The sequence below is a fragment of the Aotus nancymaae genome, unplaced genomic scaffold, assembly GCF_030222135.1.
Source record: "Aotus nancymaae isolate 86718 unplaced genomic scaffold, 86718_ANA_hifiasm-v0.15.2.pri h1tg000007l, whole genome shotgun sequence".
Classification (NCBI taxonomy): Eukaryota; Metazoa; Chordata; class Mammalia; order Primates; family Aotidae; genus Aotus; species Aotus nancymaae.
Window position 1 is genome coordinate 28,091,526 of NW_026988418.1, and position 19,743 is coordinate 28,111,268.

General features: G+C 48.3%; 1 protein-coding gene across 1 annotated transcript in view; it reads right to left on the bottom strand.

Annotated features, from left to right (window-relative positions):
• Positions 1 to 19,743, bottom strand: part of JAK1 (Janus kinase 1) — a 60,678-nt gene that overhangs the window by 13,285 nt on the left and 27,650 nt on the right. The window contains exons 7-14 of the mRNA XM_021667686.2: positions 18,555 to 18,740; positions 14,400 to 14,557; positions 11,935 to 12,058; positions 9,810 to 9,996; positions 5,695 to 5,801; positions 2,414 to 2,557; positions 1,534 to 1,621; positions 424 to 551 (exon numbers count right to left, since the gene is read on the bottom strand). Coding sequence (XP_021523361.1) covers positions 424 to 551; positions 1,534 to 1,621; positions 2,414 to 2,557; positions 5,695 to 5,801; positions 9,810 to 9,996; positions 11,935 to 12,058; positions 14,400 to 14,557; positions 18,555 to 18,740 — 1,122 coding nt within the window. The remainder of the gene's footprint in view (positions 1 to 423; positions 552 to 1,533; positions 1,622 to 2,413; positions 2,558 to 5,694; positions 5,802 to 9,809; positions 9,997 to 11,934; positions 12,059 to 14,399; positions 14,558 to 18,554; positions 18,741 to 19,743) is intronic.

The window sequence follows — 19,743 nt, forward strand, 5'->3', positions numbered from 1 at the left end:
TGAATGAGGCTAATAGTGGGGCACATCTTGGCGGGCTTCCTGAGTATTACGTGAATCTGTGAAACACCTGAACAGCTGATCCATGGTGAGCACTCAATACATGTCAACATGTCAGCTACTACAGATGCTGGTAGTTCACTCATTCACTCAACAAGCACTGCACCGCTTTCCGCCTTTCCATACGTACACTGCAGTATGCAGGTCGGTCCTCTGACGTGCTAACATTTCCCTCTCAACAGAACTCATGTGAGCACAGGGAACGGCCCCAAACGACCGTCTTAAGCACCAGGCACACCTGTGTTCAACCACAGAGCCCTGGCCCCATGAAACCCAAGGACAGGCCCCTCCAGCTGCTTGGCTAGCACCCCTCCCAGGACACTCTGGTTTCTGGCGGGACCAATACAGACATTAGAACATTCTTACCAAGTAACTCAGGGCACTGGCCAGCTGTTTGGCCACTTTGAATTTCCATGGTGTGGTAAGGACATCGCTTTTCCGGTGCATGAAGAGATCCAGAGGCCCCCCTTCCACAAACTCTTCCACCATGATATCTATAGGCACAAAAAGATCCATGTCTGGAACCTGCTCTGTGTGGGACAGTCCTCTCCTTCCTCCCTCTACAACAGCCCTCCTCAGTGGACAGTACTCGGCCTCAGACTACAGATATCCTGGGGAGGTGCAGGGGCTTCAGAGCTGGAAAGGCCAAGTTCAACCCCAAGCTCTTCTTCTAAACGGGTGGCGCTGAGCAAGTGACACTTCTCTGAGCCTCAATTCCCTCATCTGTAACAATTGATGATGGCTAAATGTGACGAGGCATGGAAAGCCCTGGTGGAGGGCTTGACACAGAGAAAAAGGTCTCTGGGAACAGCTGCCTCCACTGCTGCTGTTCTTACCATGCACTGCGATGTAGAGGTCCGGCTGCTCACATGGCAAAACTTCCCTCTCAACGGGACTCCCATGTAAGTACACGGAACAGCCACATTATCAGATCTCACAGGGAATAAGTCACTTGTGGTTAAAAAAAACTGCTCTTCTTCCAAACTTATATGTCAGGAACTCAGAGGCCAAGGTCACCCATACATCTCAGTGTGCCACAGCAGCCCAAGGACCCACCAGCTCAGCGGCTTGGCAACCAAGAGAGAGCCAAGCCTGTCTACAGTTAAAATGAAGGCCAGTCCACTCAAGGGGCCAGCATCTTGCTGCTCAGGGGGTGCGCTCACCTCGCTCACCTGCCCAGAGGTTCTCGGGGCCATGACCTCATCTCAGTCACCTCAGCCTCCCGAGTCTAGCACAGTGTAGGGTTCTTGCCAGCACTGGCAAGAAAACATTACAGAAATGAATGAAAAGCAATCGGTTTTAGTTCCATCTCCACTACTAACTTAAGCAAATGAACTGCTCAGTCCCTCAGTCTCCTTAACTGCAAAAAGAAAGGGAAAGCCTGGGTAACATGACGGTGGGAAGCACCCCCAATGTCTGCACAGCACCAGGATCCCCAGCCAGGCCACCCTCCCCTTCAAAAGACAACACACTTACTCTCCACATCTCGGACACAGACGCCGTAGAGGTACACGATGTGTTTGTGAGAGACCTGTCTCATCATGCTGGCTGCCTCGAAGAAGGCCTGTGGGAGAGCGGGACAAAGGAATGTCTCGGGGCAGCCTCCAGGGGGCTGCTCTCCAGAGGCCTCTGTTGAGGGGAAAGCCAGTGGACCCAGGAAAGCTCACCACTGTCGCCACCCCAGGCCCTTAACATCAATCCCCTGGCCTTGGCTGTCCAGAGGCACTGCCAAGCCTTGTTCTCTGGGCCAACCTGGCAGGGATGTGAGATTTATTTAGAAAATCTAACAGAATGCAGAGCAGGGCTGGTGGGAGAAGCTGGCGAAGAATTTTCCCACTGGATACTCATGCCCACCTCTCTCCCTTCCTTTCAGCTCTGGGAAATACCAATGTTTAGCACTATGCTAGAACAAAGGGGAAACAAAGGCAGCCAATTTCTGCTCAAGATTTAACTTTGTCACTCTAATAGTCTGTGGGATCTTGGGTGAGTCCTTTTACTCCTCTGGGCTTTAATTTTCCAGACTACAGTGAGAACCATGGACTGTATCAGGAACTTTGAGACCATTTGGCCAGAGTCCTGGGGCTCCACAGCATGGCCACGTGGACCTGTACTTAGGAAAGGTCAGGGGTGGGGGTGGAAGGGAGGGCACAGGCTGAGTGTAAGGAGCTGCTCAACCCACTTCCCTTACTCTACACACAGGGTCCTCTAAGGTCACGTGTGGAGAAAATTCTGAGTAAAAGGCAAGTTTGAAAACCACTGGGCCAAAAGAAGGGTAAGGGTTCTTCCCAACCCATCGTGTTCCATTGACTCCAGAAATGGGAGAGGGGAAGGGAGGAGTTCAGAGGAAGACACTTGCCAGGGAAATATCCCTGTGGCTGGGGTCTAAAACTTTGAGGATCACTTTTATCTTCTTCTCTTCAGAAGTTCCTTCATCATCCTTGTAATCCATCAGGGTCCCAGAGTAGATGTGTGTTCTCGTGCCTCTCCCAAGGTGCTCACCCTGAGGAAGGAAGCGGAAGGCTGGGTGACCTCTCTGTGCCCTGCAGTGATGCAGAGCCCAGGAATGGGTCCTCAATGGGAACATGGACTATCCATGGGATGGGGCAAAGGCAAGAGGGCACCTTGCCCCAGCTCATGGTCCCCAGCACCTTGACCCTCTCAGGCCTCCAGAGGAAACAACAAGCTATTTGGCCAAACACAGTAGTGACATTTCCTGGGTCCCAGGAGACAATCCTCCTACTCCCTAAACGGCTCCTTGCTTTCTACCTCCAGGAACAGCCTTTGGCCAAAACATAGTCCTAACCTGTCATGACACGGCAAACAGGGCCATCAACAGCCAGCCACACGATACCCACCCCAGACCTCCAGAGAAGACTCAGAGAGGAGCCCCCAGAGGGTTCCTCCACTCACAGGCTGTGCTACCCCGTGAAGAGGCTTGTAAATCCTGGCTCTACTACCCGCTGGCCATGTGACATGGGGGCCTTCCTTAGCCATGTTAATAATTTCTGCCCACTTTCTGCAAATGGAGGTAAATATGGTACTAACTTCATAGGGCCGTGATAAGAATCAAACCAGGAAATAGATACGGAGGCTCCTGGTACAGACTCAGGCACACAGTGGGTGGAAACCCATCTGGTGGGCACATGTGTTGTCTGAAGCCCTCTAGCACAGGTAGGCACAATTTCTCACACTGGAACCATCTGTTTCCCATCCATCTATCCAGTATGTGTGTGCTTGTGTGTGTGCATACATGCTATGATTCCAAGTTACTGATGCAAAGTGCACCTGCATTTGCCCTGGCAACCTCACAGAGGAGACGACAATGTGAAGATGAAGGCAGAGACTGGGGGGATTGTGTCCTCAATTTCCTGACATGTGAAAGGGAACAATACCCCCGGATGAGTGGCAGGAGGGCTGAATGAGATGATCTGTGCAAAGCCCTGGCCATACCATGATCTATTTCTGAGGACCCTTCCAGTTTTCAATAACTCTGATTTTAAAATTCTTAATATTTGGAAATCGAAATGTGATCCACCAAACTTAGGCACTGTCAAGTTGTTAACATTAGTCTCACAAAACTTGTAAACTGAAGGTCAATTAAATTATTTGAGGACCCCCTGAAAACGCACAAAATGGACTGTGGCTGATGCCTAGGGAATCGGTCTTCTCCCCCATAGGAACATGCACAATTGTTAATCAGGTATATTAATTTGCACAAATGCCACCATTTGTCATCTGTCAGAGCCAAATGGCGATGCATCCACCCTGTCCGCTGTATCCTGGCAAGGTCTTTGGCTATTCATTCAAGCTGCATCTGTCATGAAGTGATCTATCAAGGTTATGGGAAGCTGTATTCCCAGAACATCCCATAAAAGCCATATGCTTTCAGAATAATTGCTCTTCCAGTGGCCACGTCACGACACCACACTGTCAGGATTCTGAAGGGACCACAAAGGCCCATATGGCCTACTTCGGCCTCCTCCAACGCTGTTTCCTCCATTTCGCCTAGCTACTTGCTGCTCATCCTCCAGGATGAGACCTTGCTTCCCTCCCGCAACACACAGGGACTCGCTCTATCACCCAGGCTGGAATGCAGTAGCATAATCAGAGCTCACTGCAACCTCAAACTTCTGGTCTAATGCAATCCTTCCAACTCAGCCTCCCGGGTAGCTGGGACTACAGATGTACACCACTACACACAGCTAATTTTTTTCATTTTTATTTTGAGTAGAGATGGAATCTCATTGTGTTGCCCAGGCTGGTCTTGAACTCCTAGGCTCAAACGATCCTCCCGCCTCAGCCTCTCAAAGTGCTGGGATTACAGGTGTGAACCACTGTGCCTGGTGTGGGACTCTGCTTTGATGCCATTTTCCCCAGGAAGCCATTTCTGTCCTCTCAAGATTAGGACCACATCCTGCTGTATTCCTCTACCTTGGAACTTGTCTCTTGCTAATGTGATTACCTCCTCAGGACAGACAGGAGCCTGCTGAGGCAGCAGTTGTGCCTGGCATGTGTAATGCCTGATCGCTGTTGGCTAAGTGGAAGGCAGGGAGGATGGTGGTTACCTGCTCACAGGCTCAAAGGGAGGGAAAACAGGCAGGCCCCAAGAACTGTATCAACTTCTACACACAAAAGAAGCTATGAAACTGTGGCTCTGGTGACTGTAATCTGAGGACACAGCTCTGACACCACGGGAGGGATAGAGAACAGTAAGGACGGTCCTTTGGTGAAGAAATATACCATGATAGAAGTGAGGCGGTTTAGCCGTGGATTTCCACTCCCTCAAGCCCTACCCAACAATCTCAGGGACTCACTGAAAAAGATAAAGTAACAAACCCCCTCGGGCCACCCTCCCCGGGTTCCTTCATAGCAGACAGCCTCTACGCCACCCTCCAACACCTCCAAGGCCCCACCATCTCCCCAGGCGGTGAGTGGCCCCGTGCTTCTCTCCAAGCCTGCCAGAGGCCTGCCGCACCGTCTCCCTGACACCCCCTCAACACGTGGCTCTACGCAATGGGGTTGGGGAGAGGCGGCAGAACAGAAAGTGGGCTTTCCCTGGGCCTCAAACCACTAGCCACAGCCCCCAGCCCCTGAGGAGATGCTGGGCCCCCTCAGCCTATAGATTCTGGGCAAAAAGGCCTCTAAAGGCTGGGATCTGTTTCTCAAGACAGTTCTCCTTCAGCCCTACACTGTGCATGTCCTCCTGTCTCCTCCCCGTGGTCTCTGCTGCCCCAGCTCTGCTCCTTCTGAAAGCATCATCAGAAGGTGCAGTACTGGGCACTGGAAGTGTTCCATCACACAGCCTGCTGCAGGCAGCGCGGGGTGAAGCCATGCTCCCCTGTGGAGAGCCACCTCCTGCCTGCCACCCCCTCAGCACTCTCTCACCACAGAGGGTCCCTGCAGTTCTAGGGAGCCCCACAAAGCCTGGCCAAGCCACTTCCCTCAAAACATGTCTCTGAGGAGCACCAGCAAGGGTAAGGAGAATAGAGAGTACTGGTTGTATGGCTTTTGCCATCAAAGGAAAGTCTCCCCGTTCTTTTTCTACTAAGATTTCCCCAAACACAACCTTCCTTCCCCTAGACCCCCAGGCTGCTCCACTGAGGCACAGCCAGCCCACGCCCTGCAGCCATGACTCACCTGCACCAGATCCTTCTTGAGGATCCGATCAAAACTGAGCTGGCTCATGGGGTAGACGGGCTGCCACTCCTGGGCTTTCTTAGTAGCCACCAGCAGGTTGGAGATTTCTGTGGAAGAGATTGGAGGAGTCTCAGCACAGCACCCAAGATCCGAGCTTCCGGACAGCCCACATCGCTGAGCCGGGGTTAGGACCCGTGTGTGGGCACTTGCTTCTTCAGTCATTCAACAAATGCTTATTGAATAAGCGCATGGCTCCTACCCTCCAGGAGCTCACAGGGTAATGATGGAGCCAAAACTTCCAAATAATCCACCAATTAAATAGCTACAATTTGTTCAGCTCCTCTAAAGGACAGGGGCGTGGTACTCCAAGGTTGGCATGGCAAGATCTGTTCTGGTAAGAAAGGTCAGAAGCAGTTTTCCTAACAAAATTAAAATTTAAAATGTAAGAATGGAAACTGCAGGAAGTCAGAGACTGTGTCTAATTTTCTGTTCCACCTCCACAGCCCAGTACAGAGTAGGCACTCTATTATTATTTGTTAAATATGTGAATCAATGACTGGCGTCTGTCTAAAGGATGAGAGCTGTGGAAGGAAGCAGCAGCAGTACCCGGCCCAGGGCATGACAGGAACCAGAGGAGGAGGTGAACAAACACTGGCTTTGAGCCAGAAGATCAGGGCAGGTGACCCAGAATGAGGACTCTGTCTGAGGCTCCTGGTCCCAGCAGTGCCTGACACAGAGGAGGTAGTTACCAAATGCTCCCTAAATGTGTAGGTTTTAAGTAGACCATCCCCCAGATTCTACTGATTCAAACAGCAAACCCAACACATTACAAAATCTGCCATGCCAGGAAATCTATAACCCACAGACATCACCTTTCCCACCATGGAGCCACTGCAACCAACAACAGGATAGTAGGGCAAGAAGGGACCTTCCAGATTCCGACTAGCAGGGAAAGTATTCCGGGAATCCCTGAAAACTTGTATGTATTCATCAATTTTTTAATTATCTGAAGCAGGACTATGAGGAAAATGACAACAAACATGCATTTTCCTTTACTTCCTCTTTCCGGCACTAGAAGACGATAACGAGCGAGGGGAGAAAATGGAGCCATTCAAGTCCTGGTTCCTGGATTCTAACAGAAGGAAGTTCCTGAAAGAACATCTGTAAGAACAGCCAGGCACAACCCACGGAGGCCACCACACGCGCCGCTGGGAGGCAGTGGCTGCTGAGTGCTGGGTCCCTGCACAGGGCCACGTGACTCCAACACGGTCTCCAATCCTTGCTGTCCCTGAGGGCAGGGCATTCTTTTCCTATCTAATTTTTTAAGCTCACATATTCTGACTGCTTTCTCTGTGCCAGCTACTGTTCCATGAGCATCATACACATTAACTCCTTTGTCCTTATGACAATCACAATACACAGTATTCTTAGCCCCATTTTATATATGAGAAAACAGATTTGGCAATATTAAGTAATTGGCCCAAGGCCAGGCAGTTCATCATCTTAGGACTCACACTGAAGTTAGAGATGGCTCTAGTCACTACCCTTCCCACAACATACCTGGCCCTAACTGGGAGAACAAATGTGGGTGCCAGAAACAGGGCTCAGGGAGAGGCTCCCCTTGTTCTCATATCCTGGGCCCTCCTTTACCCAGAGGCTGCTCCCTCCATACCGTTTTTCTGACTCCACCCTGTTACCTGGGGAAAATCCAATCCAGAGGCAACTCAGGCTGCCTTGAGGGAGAAAAGGCAACAAGAAGGGGCCCTGTGGCTGGTTTCCATAAGCAACAGTCCAGGCAGCAGAGCCACGTGGGAAATGAGAGAGGGGGATGGAACCAAAGCCATTTATAGACTATTATTTGCATGGACGCTTGCATGGATACTTCAGCGAACATGGCACCAGAGTCAACAATGTGAATGGGGAAAGCCCCAGTACCTCCATGAAGGTGTTTCCTCACTACAAAAATGGGGGCAACAGCATGACCTGGGCTGGGGGGTGGGGGTAGAGGAAGAATCACTGGACTTAGAGTCAGACAATGTGAGTTCAAATCCCTACTCATTCTTTAAGTGATCTTGGGCGTGTATAATTGAGATAACAACATATACTGGGTTATTTTGAGGACTAAATGACTTAAAACATGAAAGATCTCCAAACAGTGCCTGGCAAATTGTAAGCATTACTCACATGCTAGCAGCCACTCTTACTCATTATTGCTACTATTTTGATACCTACTACCGATGCTACTAGGTACATGGTCTTGAGCAAGTCACTTAACATCTCTTAAGTCTCAATGTCATCACCTTTGTAATACCTACAAAAAGCTACTGTGTAGATGAAATAAATGAAGTGGGCACACAAACTGCCTGGGCCACAGGAGGCACCCATCATCCAGCAGCTCCTGGTACCTGGTTCACTTGACAGGCATGATCCACGCTGATTCTGTGCTGGGCACTATCCTCCCCATGAGCCCACAGAGTGGTGAGTGAGACTCAGGTCCTGTCTTAAGAGTTCACAGTCAGATGGGAAAGGCAACAGGAAACACATTCAGCACCGAGTTTCAGGAGTCTCAACTGGGGTTCAAGTGCATTGCTGTGAATAAATAGGGCTGTTGGGCTTTAAGGTTTGAACTCTCTGAGGTCTCACAGCCAAGTGGCAGATGTGTTTTTACCTCTGCGGAAAATCTTCCAAGCATGAAAACAAAGGCTGCAGTTATTCTCTGAGCCTGGCAGGAAACCCTATCTGATCAAAAACACAAGTCCTTCCTCTTTCACCAAGTCAGTGACGAGCCCCTTGCTGAGACCAAAAACTGATTCAAACATCAAGAACCCAGGTCCCTTTCTTTCCTGGTGCTGCTTCCTCTGCCCACCCCTGGTGGTATGAGGATTCATGGACACATTCCCTTAGAAGAACAAGATCTGTCTCAGATAAAGACTCCTCAGAAGCTCTTCCTCTGACACTCACGGGGCCTTAGCGGCAATCGCACTGCTCCTTCCTTGAGGCCTTCCTCCTTGTAAGGGAAGAACCTGATGCATGCAGGGCAGCATCTTGAGGTGAAGAACGGCAAATAACCAGTTCTCAAGAGCTAAGGCACTCAGGTTAGACCTGGCACTCAAACCCCTCTTTGACATTGACCTTTGATGAGACCCACTTAGCTCTTCTGGGCCTCAATTTTCTCATCTATAAAATGAGACAGTTGACTGTGTGACCTCTAGGTGTCCTTCTAGTCCTCACATTCTAAGAGACAAATCTACCTGCAGAACATCAGTGACACTGCTCATGAGGCTTAAAAAGGAGCAGCTGAGTGGCTCACCCCTTGGATCCATTTTACGGCCTGATCCTCCCTGGCCCCTATGACCTGAAGGATAAAGACCCAGCTCCATGGCACAGCACCCAAGGGCCCCACACCCTAAGCTTAGCCTCAGCTGCCCCTCCCTTCCACCTTCATGGCAGCCCCTGCCTGTGCCTCTGTTTGCACATGCCAGGATGCCCTGACTGCACTGGCAACCTCCCACTTATCCTCCCACGCTCAGCTCAAGAGTTACCTCCTCCATGCAGCCTCCTGTGCCATGGAACTCAGGCATTTTGACCATCCCTTTCTGTTTGACTCCAGGGTATGATTTCTATGTGTTGGTTAAAACGCCCATCATAAACTGCAGTGGCCTCATTTACCTGTAACATCTGCATTAGACTAGAAACCCCCAGAGAGCAGGGACTGAGCCTTACGCTTTCTGATTCTTTGCATCTAATACAGTTCTTGGCCCACAAAAGATGTGCCAGGAATATCTCTCAGATAAATAAACCAGTGACAGGCGACCTCTCAAGGCATCTTATCTTAAGGAAGAAAGAAGTGATTTTCTGCTTACTAATGCTGAGCATGCCTCTTTCAGCAGCCTAATGAGATGCTGAGAAAGGTATATGCCTCTTCTATAGAAAATGCTCACACTCAAGGGATTGGATGTGAGTTAGGCACAGAACTGTCATAAAACTCAATGAAAAACACCTAGAAACTGTGAGAAGGGACCACTCTGGTTAAGCCAGCCATTGTGTTTTGGTCAATCTGGGTCTCGGCACATCACTGATGGGATATAGCCTGGCTCTGCCACAGGGAGACAAACCTCGGGGCTTGGGCTGGCAGCAGCGTTTCAGCATGAAGCTGATATTATCTGTGCGCAGGATCTGTTTCTTGAGGTGGCTCATGAGGTCTCCCAAGCTGGGGAAGCTGCGGTCCGAACCGTGCAGGCTGTAGCGGCCCTTGTGCACCTCGATCTGAAAGTTCTTGAACTGCTTCTGGGCACCCTGCACCTGCCATTCAGGAAATGACCAGAAATTACATATTTAAAATGGGGTCAGGCATGGGTATGGAAGACAGTAACATTAAGGAAAGCTGCATGAAGAGTATAGAGAATTTTTGCACCATCTCTGTAACATTTCTGTGAGTCTAAAGTTATTCAAAGATAAAGTTTATCATCAATAAATAAACCAACCAACAACTAAATAATAAGGTCAAGGAGAAGGCACTGATAAAAGGGAGTTCATATTACAGCAGACACAGTAGCTATTTCTACAAAAGCGTCACTTGGTTTTTTACCTGGAAAATAAAGTTCATAAAAACACCAACCTCATAGGATTGTCGCTACAATTATATAACATGGTGTGTTGAAAAACTTAGTAAGCACTTTCTAAAGACCAGCAAATATTATGCATCAGGTAATAATCATGATGGCCAAATTTATCAAGGCTCACTCTCACACTGAGCCCTTCTGGGCCATGTGTCTACTTGAGGAGAACCACATTGGGAGGTGGTGTTCAGTGTCTGATCCAGGTTTGGGACACTGTGGTGCCACAGATAGGAGGTATAAGCAGTTTTTCCTCATGGGCTCTTTTTGTACAAACTAAACTATTTTAGTGATAAAGAATGAGGGCCAGAAAGACATACTTAAGGTGTAAACCAGGACATGATATTCAAAATCTGTTACTTCATCTGTACAATGGGATATCACCTATGTAACAAGGCTTAAGCAAGCACAAGTAGGTATGATGCTTAGCACAGGGTCTGGTGGGCCACAGTGAGTGGTGGGAGTAATCATTTCTGCTGTGTTTTCCGGGTGATGCGACGTGAGGTAGGCCATATTACACAGTCACGGACACTCTTGGTACTGCACAGACCAATTTCACTTCATGAGGAGGCTGGGCTATCTCACGCACCCCTCCGTTGTAAACATATTAAGCTTCCTCTAATGACTGATGAATAGAAGGCAAGCATCCCGGGAAGGCAATGAGCCCAACCAGCTCTGAGCCATGGAGCCCCGAGGCCTAGCTGTTCAGGAAGAGCCTGGGCAGGTGGTGGTGTTCCTGCACTGCCTCACCCAGGATACTTGGCAGCACTGGTTTCTTCTGCCGTTTCCTCCTGCCACTCTTGACTGGGGTTTGCCACTGAGCTTGTCCTTCCTGCATCTACCCTCTGTGCCGAAAGCCCCTCTGTGCCCCAAGGCTCCCAGTGCCTGTAGAGCCTGACTAGTACTGATTAAAGCGTATTAATGTAAAGTGTTGTGTAAAACTGTCTTTTAAAATATTCCACCTTTGTATTTTTTAAATTACATGAATAACAAAGGCATTTGTGGTCTAGTGAGGCAAAGTCAGTAGTAATTCTGGTAAATACCTTAGCCCTCAGAATGTCTCTCACATCATCTCCAGCTTCAGCTATGCTTCAATCACTAACAGACATTTCTATTTGTTGTCATAACGTGGGGTGGCAATTTGTCTGTTAAAGTGCCTGAAGCTACCATTTGGAAAAAACTGTGTTAGGCCATGTGGATGAAGTGGCATTTGGGTGCTGGTTCGTACCAGTGAATGCTGTAGACAGGCAGAGCACTGGGTCTGAGGTGATGTTGGCACTGAATCTAAATAAACCACTCTAAATAATTACACTATACTTTCCAAGTGTTGAGTGTGAATTGGTTTTCTGGTCATATTCCACCTGCCATGGTGGACCCCCGCCATGGGTCCCATGAAGGAAGAAGGAAAGGGCCCTATGGGGAAGGATGTAGGGGTCTGGCTGCTGGGAGCCTTCTCCTTTTGAGAGCAGGCGCCCTTACCTGACCTCCCAGGGATCTTCTCAGGGACCCAGGCTTTTTAACTCCACCCTGCCAAGGGTGGTTCTGTCTGCAGCAGCTCCTGGGCCAGGCTACACTGGACACCCCATGGTTGTATGGCTTGGCCCAAGTCAGGGTCCTGACTGACCTCAGACTTCTCAAAGCAGGTGACGGTCATGAGGATGTTGTCAAAGTCCGTGCAGCTCCACCTCAGCACGTACATCCCCTCCTCACTTCCCTCTTGCCGCAATTTATTGATGGCGTATTCTGTACTAGAGGGAGAAGGAGGCAAAGGGAGAAAGAGCTCATACCAAACAGCACAATGAACCCCTGAGCTATCCACTTTCCCAAGCTGCCTCAAGTCTTAACGGCCCCATCACACTATCTGCCTGGGATCCTAAAGTCCTCTCTGATGCCATCCATGAGTGAAGTGGAAATACCGAGTGGCCTCAGGTCCTATGGAGTCTCCAAGGTTGAGAAGAGGACTCAGCCTCCTGCCCAAGGCAATGAGCCCTGCTTGTCCCCAAAGTCCCCAAAGACATCGTCTCCAGCTCGAGACAGAAGAACCTCCCTGGAGGCTGGTGATGAGGAGCTGCTATACCTCCCCTCCACCCCCAGGCAGCCCAGAGGGAGCACAAACCTCATGGGCGTGGGAACTGGAGGCTGTGTTGTTTATTGTTGTATACCCATGGGTTCACACTGAGTGAATATATCAGTGAGGCTTGGACAGATGTTAGTAGGAACAGGCCTGTCTTGCACTTCTTTGTATCCCCAGGACCAGTGAGTCCTGGCATGTAGAGGGCAGTGAACACTGGCTGAATACATCCCTGCATGAGGTTACTAGCACCTGGTGAGTGCTGCTTGTTAAGTGGTGGTGAGAGAGGGCTGCTATGGTTCATGTGTTTTAAAGAGACAGAGACATTACGTACTTTCCAACTGCGCCATACCTTTGCATGTGCTGGCTTCTCATCTGGGTGCCCTTTCCCCACTTTAAGGCCTGGCAAGCCATCATTGATTCTTCAAAGTTTCATCAGATTTGAATGCCACCTACTTTGAGCAGGCTCCTTAGGCAATGAATGTCAGCATCCCACCAAACATGAAATATCCATTCATTCAACAAATACTCACTGAAGGCCTACAATGTGCCAGGCCCTGCGTGTGCTAAGAAAGCAGTGAGCAATGCAGCCCCAGCCTTTGGGAAGCTCATATTCTGGGAGGTGAGGGCAGTCGTACCAGGAACAAATGTTATGTTATGCAAATAAATACAGTATCTCAGGAAGTAATGACTGCCACTGAAGAAAAATAAGGCAGAGTGCAGCAGCCAAAACGTACGGGATAGAGAAGGGAAAGAGGTGTGATTTTTACATAAGGTGACAGTCAGGGAAGACTTCACAGATAAGGTGATATCTGACCAGCACCTGAAGGAAGTGGAGGCTGTGCAGACTCTGGAGGAAGGGCATTCTGGGCCAAGGGAAGAGTGAGTGCCAGGGCCCTGAAGCACAACCATGGCTGGGACACTGGTGGGAGATGCTTTTCAAATGCTCAATCCCTTGCTCTGCCATTCTTTATGTGTCTGTTTCCCTACAATTCTGTAAGCCTCTCAAGGCCAGGGCCACGTGCCTACTAAGCTACCTGCCCACAAGGTAGCCAGAAGAGGGAAAAAGGTGAGAAGCATGTCATGTGGAAGGTGGCAGAAGAGATGCTTCCCCAGATAGTCTGTGGTCTGGAAAGAGAGGCTCAGAAGAGACACAGCAGCTGTTTTCCTTTGCCTGAAGGGCTGTCATATGTAAGAGAAAGTCAGCAGAATCCCTGTTGTCTCAAAAGGCAGAATTCAAGTGAACAGGCAGAAGTTACAGAGAAGCCAACTACCGTAGCTCCCTATCAGAAAGGTATGCACATCTCTCACTGTTGGAGCTCGAATCCTTGGACTGCCTCATAAAGTGCCCATCGCCAGAGGTATTTGAGCACAGGCTGCCAGTTCTGAGATGCAGGTGGAAAAAGACACCCCACATAGCCACTTCTGGCCTTAAAGCTGTATCATCCTCACGGTCCCCCCTGTTCCCCTGGCACCTTAGGACAAATTGACTGATGATTCCATTTACTACACTGACTGATGCTGAGATCTTCATCCGATCTTTCTTTCTTTTTCTTCTTTTATAGTTTTTAGAGATGGGATCTTGCTATGTTGCCCAGGCTAGACTCGAACTCCCAGGCTCAAGTGATCCTCTCACCTCAGCCTCTCAAGGAGCTGAAACTACAGGCACATGGCAGCACGCTCAGCTGTGTTCAGTGTTTCTTGAATTGCCCACATTATCTGACACAGCAAGAAATCAGAAAGTGTAGTATTTCTTGATCAGCTATGGAGAGGTGAGGGGGTTAAACTATGAGGAGAGATCCAAGTACAGAAGCATCGTTGAGGGGCTACTGCAAGGAGCATGATAGATGACAGGAAGGCCTGACCAGAGCTTGGACAGCAGGGAGGAAAGCAGGACAGCCAACAAGCTCCAGGCAGCATGGTCAACTGGCCCAACCTAACCAACGGATGACATGCCCCGTAACTAAAACGTGGGCTCTCTGCACACCACAGGCAACTGAAAAGGTTCTAGGACCAACCAGATTGGACCGTGACAGCCATTCTGTATGTTGTGGACGATCAACGGGGGCGCCACATCAGTGCAGAGGTAATGATGGGCGTCTGCTGTGAGCCGGAAGTAGCCGTCTACCAGGGACACAAAGGACAAGGCCTCCTCATGGGAAGAGAGCTTCAGTTCCTGTTGAGAGGAAAGAAATCCCCATGGTTACAGCATGTCTCTATTAGCCTAAGCAGCTGACTCTATAGGGAGGTACACAGTGAGAAGACTTTTAAACACAATAGGAACCCCAAAGGGAAAACCTTTCCATTGATATTAAATATACCCCTTGCATTTATTTGATTTTATTTTTTTGAGATGGACTTTTACCCTGTCACCCAGGCTGGAGTGCAGTGGAGTGATCTTGGCTCATTGCAACCTCCACCTCCCGGGTCCAAGTGATTTTTCTGCCTCAGCCACACACACATGCATGCACACCCGCACGCACACACACACACAGCTACCTCCTGAGTAGCTGGGATTACAGGCACCTACCATCACACCTGGCTGTTTTTGTATTTTCAGTAGATATGGGGTTTCACCATGCTGGCGAGGCTGGTCTTGAACTCCTGACCTCAAATGATCCACCCACCTCAGCCTCCCAACGTACTGGGATTACAAGTGTGAGTCACCATGCCTGATCCCCCTTGCATTTACATAGGACTTTTACTGTTCAACACATTTTCCCATCTATTATCTCAAACTATCAGATGAGGGTGTGTGTGTGTGTGTGTGTGTGTGTGTGTGTGTGTGTGTGTGTGTGTGTGTGTTTTGGGGGTGAGGCATAATGGGGGAGGTTGTGGCAGGCAGGGAGACCTGCAGAGAAGCTGTCCCTTGGGTTGAGAGGGGAGAAGAAGCCTGAATCAAGGTGGCAGAGGCATAACAATAGAGGTAGGAAGAGGCAAAGTGTGCACCCTGATCTTGGCACTAAACAATGAGTGGCTGAGTCAGCATTATTCCTGCTTGGGACAAAAGGAACAGAGGCACCATGCTTCATCTCTTAGCAAACTTGCTCTAGAAGGTGAAATGCCTGGATTTTAATCTAAGAATGAATGATTTCAGGCCCAGTGAGGAGGATGCTAGATTAAGCCCCGGGAGCTCTGAGAGTTGGAGGAAGCAGAGCATCTTACTCAGGGTGGGAAGAGGCAAAGGCACATGTGGAGAAGAGGAGGGAGGGGATTTCCATCAAGGAAGGTGTTCCAAAAAACACCTGTGGTGTAGATATGGGGTATTTCTGTCTTGATCATTGATCCCTGAAGAGACTGCCCATTTGAGAGGAGCTATGAGGTCAATCAAGAATATTTCCTTGCAAGGGAAGGTATGCAAAAGCCATGATTTGGAGCTTTGACTCACAAAAATTATTAAAAAGCATCTGAGGCTTCAGAAAAGGGCAAAATGACTCTTTTTTAGCCCTGTAGAAAGGAGAGGCAGGTGGTAGACACAAGAGGACAGTGAAGGGAAAAGGGAGCAGGATGAGATGAGCCTCGGCAGGAGGGAGGTCAGGAGCCTGATGCAACTGTGATGTCAAGGAAGCACGGCCTGGGGCTATGAGCAAGGACCTGGAGAGGGCAGGCCCACCACAAGAATGGCACCTCAGGAAAGAAACCACACTGAGCACACTGCCTTGTGGGTGTGACCTGGCACCCACCTGTGGATATCCCTAAAGGGCAAATTCAAGATGCTCCAGAACTAGGAGCAGACTGGCTTGGGCAGCCCCTCAGCCAGCCGCATGATAATCAAGACCACGTCTGCACTTATGCTTCCTGAGAGCAGAAGACTAAATAGAAATGGGGGATGCCAAGGAGATGCAGAGAGAAGTGACACATCAAGGTCTGACTTGACAACACGTTGGTATCAGGGTTTCTTCAAGGTATTGCCTAATTAAAGGGCTTGGAAATCCCATGGCTGGGAAGGGACAATGAGGGCATGAGATACACCAACAGGCAGCATGGAGCAGTGGCCAACCCTCAGGCTCTGGAGCCAGATGCTCTGGGTTCAAATCGCAGCATCTCCACCTGCTATTAGGGCTATGCATATGGAATCACCATTTTTGTAGGTCAAAATGGTCAAATATTAGCAATTTCAAATGTTTTAACTGAACAGCTGTGTGACCTTCGACAGGTTACTTAACCTCTTAATGCCTCAGTTTCCCCCTAACATACCCATAGAGTTGATATGAAAATCAAAAGAGGTGATACTTGTGAAGTGCTCAGAAGGGAAAGTGTTTGACACACAGTAAGGACCAGCATGGTAAAGAAAAACAAACTAATAGAGATTTCAAGTATTTCTTTCTTCCTGCTTTCTCCCTCCTCCCTCCACAGCACTGTAGCTTGGCATAGAGTTGCTGACCCATCTGGCCAGGCGGAGCTCTGACTTAAGATGATGGGTGCACCAACTTGTGTTGGTGCTGGACTTAACTGTGTCAGCCAGGACAGGAAAGTACAGGATGGGGCAGGCTCATGAAATGTGCACCAGGCATGCACCGTGTTCAAGAGCCAGATCACGGACATGTCCGCCTCTCCCTCACTCCCTTCAGGGACTCTGGGGGATGATAATGTCTTAGAAGCCAAAGCAACATAGGCAAAAAGCACAGGCAGGAGCCAGACAGAGCTGGGCAAGTGCCTGCCACTTTCTCGTGAGTGACCCTGTGCAAGATGCCATGCCTCTTGATTAGTCTCAGATTTCTCATTTGAAGTAGAGCTGATGCTCCTTCCTGTAAGGTTCTTATACGGACTAAGACAGACAAGAAATAGGCACAGCAAATAACATGGGGCCTAATGTCCAGGATGTGCTCCATAAACAGCACTTCTTCTTTTCTGCCCCCATTTTGCATCTTTCCACTAACATCTATCTGAGCTCTTCTACGTCTCCCTTCATAATGCATGTTTTTTGTTAAAAAAAAAAAAGAGAAAATAAGAAAATTGAGATCACTCATAATGCCACCATAAATAAATAGCTGTTAATATTAGATTATTTTTCTAAGAGCATGTGTACATACATGCAAACCTATTGATTTTTTGAACAAAATTGGTATCATTCTATAGGTAAAGTTCTGTATCTGGCTTTTTACCCCAACCTTTTTCCCAGGTCATTTAAAAATTCAGCAATCTGATTGTGTAATATTCTGCTACTCAGGCAAATTGTGATTTATTTTCCTATTATTATATATTTAAGTTATTTTCAGTATTTTGACACTTTAAATACTACTGGAATGAACATTCTTATTCATAAACCACTACCTGCCTCTCACATCGTTTCTGGAAGATAGATTCATTCTCTAGATTCCTGAACTGAGGGATACATAAATATTTTCAAGCTTTTAACAGGTTGACAAACTGTTTTCCAGAAGGTTATGCCAGAAAGACAAGTCATTCTGAATATGAGAGTGACTGTCTGCCCTAAACTGTATCACCAGGCTTCTCCTCAGCACTGAGTGTTATTGGTGTGATGCAGTATTTGCCACATTTTGGCAGAACGTGGCCTTTCCTGGTGTTGGCTCCACTCCCTGCAAGAGTGCTGGCTGTCTCACCAGCCACTCTCACTGTGTGTTGTTGGCTGTGACTTCCCTTGACACAAACAGGTTTATTTTGGCAGAGTTGCCACTTCCTGCTTGTCTAGATTATGTCCTCAAGTGATATCAGAAAAGAGGAAGTGAGATTGAACACCCCTTCCGCTGCCCGAGCGTCAGTGTGGGGTGTGCCTGACACCGTATGGAGGACTGCCACCGTGGCCAAGGCTTGCCTGAGGCCAAAGTGGGACTTCCTGCTTTGCACTTCAGCTCAGCAGAGAGGCCGTGCCAGAGCCCTTGAGATAAAACACTGACACATTCGCTGGTTTTTTCCGTCAAATCTACTAGCTTTGTGAATTAAATATTGATGCTGAGGTATCTTTGGGAGGGCAGCAAATCCTAAGGCAGATTCACATTTCTGAGACCAAAGAAAGGCACTGGAATGTATTGGTGTAACTTTAAAACACTGATAATGCCTTCCTTGGAAATAGGAACTTCTTGGCTTGATTGGGAAAATCCTATTTTCTCTTTGGGACAGGAACTCTGAAAATCATGTGCTGCAGAACGGAACTCAGCAATTCTCCCTCTCTTCACCAAATCCAGACTGAAGAACTTCTGGAAGGAACTTACCATTTTCTTGTTGTCCTGCTTGTTGATGCTGACCAGAGACTCCTTTATCACAATGTGAGTGATTTCAGGGAAGTAAGAGAAACTGCTCCACTCTTCCCGGACCTTGTTTTTCTCCTCATCCTTCTTGTGTTTACTTTCCAGTTTCTTCCGCTTCAGTTTATTTTTTTCCTTTTCAACAGAAACAACCTTATAAGATGCATAAAAGAGACAGGGTTAAGTTGGCTTCTTCATTTTCTGTTGGTAAAAGGTCAATGCTGCTGGCAAACCTATGCAGGGCCTAGGCCCAAGGAGGAGAAAGTCAGTTCATCTAGACTTGCAGAAGGATTAGGGGAGTTGGCACCTGCAGACTTAGGACCAAAGAACTGGGTTGTATCAGAGAATCGTGGACTTTCACATCTGGAAGAGGCCTTAATGAGCACACTGTCTAAACTCTACATAATACACAATGTGCAAGCAAACTCAGAAAGGGAAATCACTGCTCACTAGACATACATCTACATCCAGGTCTCCTCACTTCCAGACCACTAGACAGCTTTGACACAGACAGATAACATACTCTTCCCAGTTACAACTGGGCTGAACGTGAGCTTTCTCCTTCTATCACCAATCATCTTGACTTTATAACAGTACTCAAGTCAGGATTTTCAAGAGAAGACATGAATCTCATGCTTGAAATAATCTACACATTGAATAATACATATCTGCACAAGTGTAAATATTTTGCGTAGCATAAGCCCTGGCGACCAGAGATCTAGGTTAAGTTCCTGTCTCTGCCAATTACTTAACTAGTTACATCATCTCTTTGAGACTCATTTTCTCTATTCATAAAATAGAGAGCTTACATCTTCATCGGGTTCTCTGAGATTAGATAAGTGTTAACTAACATAGTATAATACCTACTACATAGAAAGCCCTCAGTAAGTATCAGGCATTGTTGCTTTAGCATGAGAATAAAACAGGAGGAGAAAATGAGTCTCATGTTTTATGTATTTATTTAATATTTTGAGACAGTGTCTTGCTGTCACCCAAGCTGGAGTGCAGTGGCATGGTCATGGCTCACTGCAGCCTTTACCTGCCAGGCTCAGGTGATCCTCCCACCTCAGCCTCCCACGTAGCTAGGAACAAAGGCGTGTGCCACCAAGCCCTGCTAATTTTTTCTGCTTTTTGTAAAGATAGGGTTTTGCCACGT